The sequence below is a fragment of the Gavialis gangeticus genome, unplaced genomic scaffold, assembly GCF_001723915.1.
Source record: "Gavialis gangeticus isolate Ggan-Ray unplaced genomic scaffold, GavGan_comp1, whole genome shotgun sequence".
NCBI lineage: Eukaryota > Metazoa > Chordata > Crocodylia > Gavialidae > Gavialis > Gavialis gangeticus.
This window is the reverse complement of record NW_017729005.1, coordinates 10,277,245-10,280,032: the sequence shown is the minus strand read 5'-3', so window position 1 is coordinate 10,280,032 and position 2,788 is coordinate 10,277,245. Positions and strand designations below refer to the sequence as shown.

The 2,788-nt window shown below is 39.3% G+C and overlaps 1 protein-coding gene across 2 annotated transcripts in view; it reads right to left on the bottom strand.

Moving 5' to 3' along the window:
- Positions 1 to 313: 313 nt before the first annotated feature.
- The window catches only part of BTD (biotinidase), a 26,517-nt gene continuing 24,042 nt past the window's right edge, over positions 314 to 2,788 (bottom strand). For both annotated transcript variants that reach the window (XM_019508659.1, XM_019508658.1), the window contains one exon: positions 314 to 2,083. In XM_019508659.1, the coding sequence (XP_019364204.1) occupies positions 899 to 2,083 (1,185 nt within the window). In that variant the 3' untranslated portion in view covers positions 314 to 898. The remainder of the gene's footprint in view (positions 2,084 to 2,788) is intronic.

Here is a 2,788-nt window from a genome sequence, read left to right as displayed (position 1 = left end):
GTTGTTTTTATTTGTCATGGGTATCAAAGCCTGACCCTGGTACTAACCTGTGCAAAACTTACAGCTAACAAAATTCACATCTAGATTCATCAGTATTGATCACAAAAATAAACTTTCTTGTTAGAAACCTGTCAATAATAGATTTTAAAATCCTCCCTGAAAGCCCTCCATAATACTTAAAATCCCTAACTGTATTGCTTTTCTAGAATTTAAAACAAAATGAGCTCTATGACTACTAGATTTGCACGTAAAGGCATAGTGGGATCTCATGTGCAATCCACACATGGCAAGAGGCCTCTTGTACGAGAGGCCATGGCAAGAGGCATGATTGTGGGATTGAGCTTCAGATCCCATTGTGCCTTATTGCTGGTGCACTGAAAAGTAGCAAGTTGGCCACACGTTCAATTAATGCCATGACAGGAACCAGCCACCCAGTTATTAGACATTTTTTGTGGTATAACTTTACAGCTTATTCCTTGTTTTATGCTACCATTAAATGCTTTAGTGTATGGCTGGGTTATTACAACTGAAGATGTGATTAATTGGTTAATCACGTCTTCAGTGTATGTTACGGGAGGGGCTGCATTTTCATAATAAAAAAGTCTCTTGTCAAATGTAAATATGGTCTCTTGTTCTGAGGGAGAAGGTGGTTTTGTTTTTAGTAGGTGATATTTTAGCAAGGTAGAGACCCTGGGTTTATGACCTGTTCTGAAGATAAAGGAATTCAGTCAATATTCTCTAATGTGGATGCTTCATAATAGAATCGTATCTTCAGTGTCAATAACTTAAATCCTGAGGGATGCAGGTGTTTAGCATCTCTGAAATTAAGGCCACGCGGTTTAGATGTCAAAACCGAAAATTCTGATTAGATGATTTCTGGTTGGATCAGATATCTGTGCTAGTCCTTCTCATACCATCGCCCATATAAAGCAGCTGTCACTAAGCCAGAGGATAATCCATTTTTGTCCATGAAATAGTAGTTGTTTTTCCAACCCAAGTGGTCAGGAAAGTCCAATGTAACATCAGATGTCAGCAGTAGAGGAAAGATATAGGAAGTACTGAAGTTTCCCCACAGCTGGAAATGTATCAAAGCAGTTGCATTCGTAACCTCCTGCCCACAGGTGCTATAGCTGAGGCCACCACACTTCACTAATGCACAGGCCTGAACATAGTATGTGCCATGCACTGTGTGAAGCCCATCAAAGACTCCCAGTGCATACACTTCATCAGATAAAACAGGTCTCTGGTAATGTGAGTAACAACAGAGGGAGTTGGCACAAACCTGGACCTCCCCTTCTTGTCCCCTTACAGGAACAAAAGTGAAATTATCATACATCATCTCTGCATAAAATACTGGCAAGAGTTCTTCATCTGCTTTACCTGCTACCGTGCAATGAGCCTCTTGATCCTTTTTATGACAAACTTGATCATTTAGAGGGAGACTTGCAAAATTTTTGTTGGGGAGATCTATGGTCTCCCCATATTTTGTACTACTCTCCCAATTGGTTTCACGATCAGGTGTAATCACTGGGATCTCCGCTACTATGAGCTTGCCATTGTGACTTCTTAGGTCATGATAAATGAAGGACTTTGATGGAGTGTATATGCCACTGCCTGTCATACCCAAAGTGGAGTGGTGGATATTAGCTGCCAAAATATTGATGCTGAAAGCAGTTGCAAAAGCTTGCTGAAATTCCACAGCAGACAAGAGCGGGAGCTGGTTCATCCATGCAGTTGGATACACAACCTGCTTCACATTGTACTGCTTGATAAGTCTCACTGCAGGCTCATAGAAGAGTATATCGAAACAAGTGAATATGCCAAACTTGCCAGCAAAAGGTGTATCAAAAATTGAATAATCAACTATTGATGGGGTATCATAGGAATACTCAAAATACAGGTTTTGTTTGCGGTATCTAGCTACCAGCGTACCACTGTCATCAAACACAACATCTGTATTAAACTGGTATCTGCCATCAGGTGGACAGCGTACATCACTGTGCTCACAGGGCTGCTTAGCTCCTATGTTTGCCACTAGGAATATTTTATTTCTCAATGCCATGCAGCTCAGTCGCTGAAGAACCTGCAGAAACGGGTTAGGAACACATAAGCATTTTTGAATGTGAAAGGACACTTACTTGAGCAGCTATGGTGTCTTAAAAATCTCTTGAAATGTTAACATTTTCATAGTTGGAAAAAAATTAACAATTTCAGCCTAAACTTAGCAAGTGATTTTTGTAGTGAACTATCTTTGGGACAAGTGCTTCCTTATATAAAGGTACGTTTGTGACCTGAATTTTCCAATTCCCGCAAAACACCTTAGAAAATTAATAGATTTTAGTCTCACACTTTTCATTTATTGAAAAGAAAAAAAAATCTTCCCTTATATTTTTAGGGCTTGATTTTTCCCCTTTAGAAATGGCCTCCATTGCAAACATGAGTGCAAATCTCTTCAGGTTAGATAAAACCATTCATGCAGCAGTGTAAGTGCTCAAGGGGTGGAATTTAGAGATAGGGACGTAGTAATGATAAGGACAAAATGGCTCTATAACTTTTTTCAATTATGTGAACTTGACCTTAACATTATCTTAAAATACCAGTTTGTATTTAAGGATAAAAATCTTTATTTTCATAGTTTTATCTCAGTGATTTCCTATCACGCTTGCCCATTCACTTAACTGAAAAAGAAAGGGAGTGAAAGGAGTTACTTAACAGTACCTGGATTTCCTTGAGTTTGGGGGGGGGGGGGGGGGGGGTTTTGTAAAAAAACCCCCTTTTTTTTTTAAAT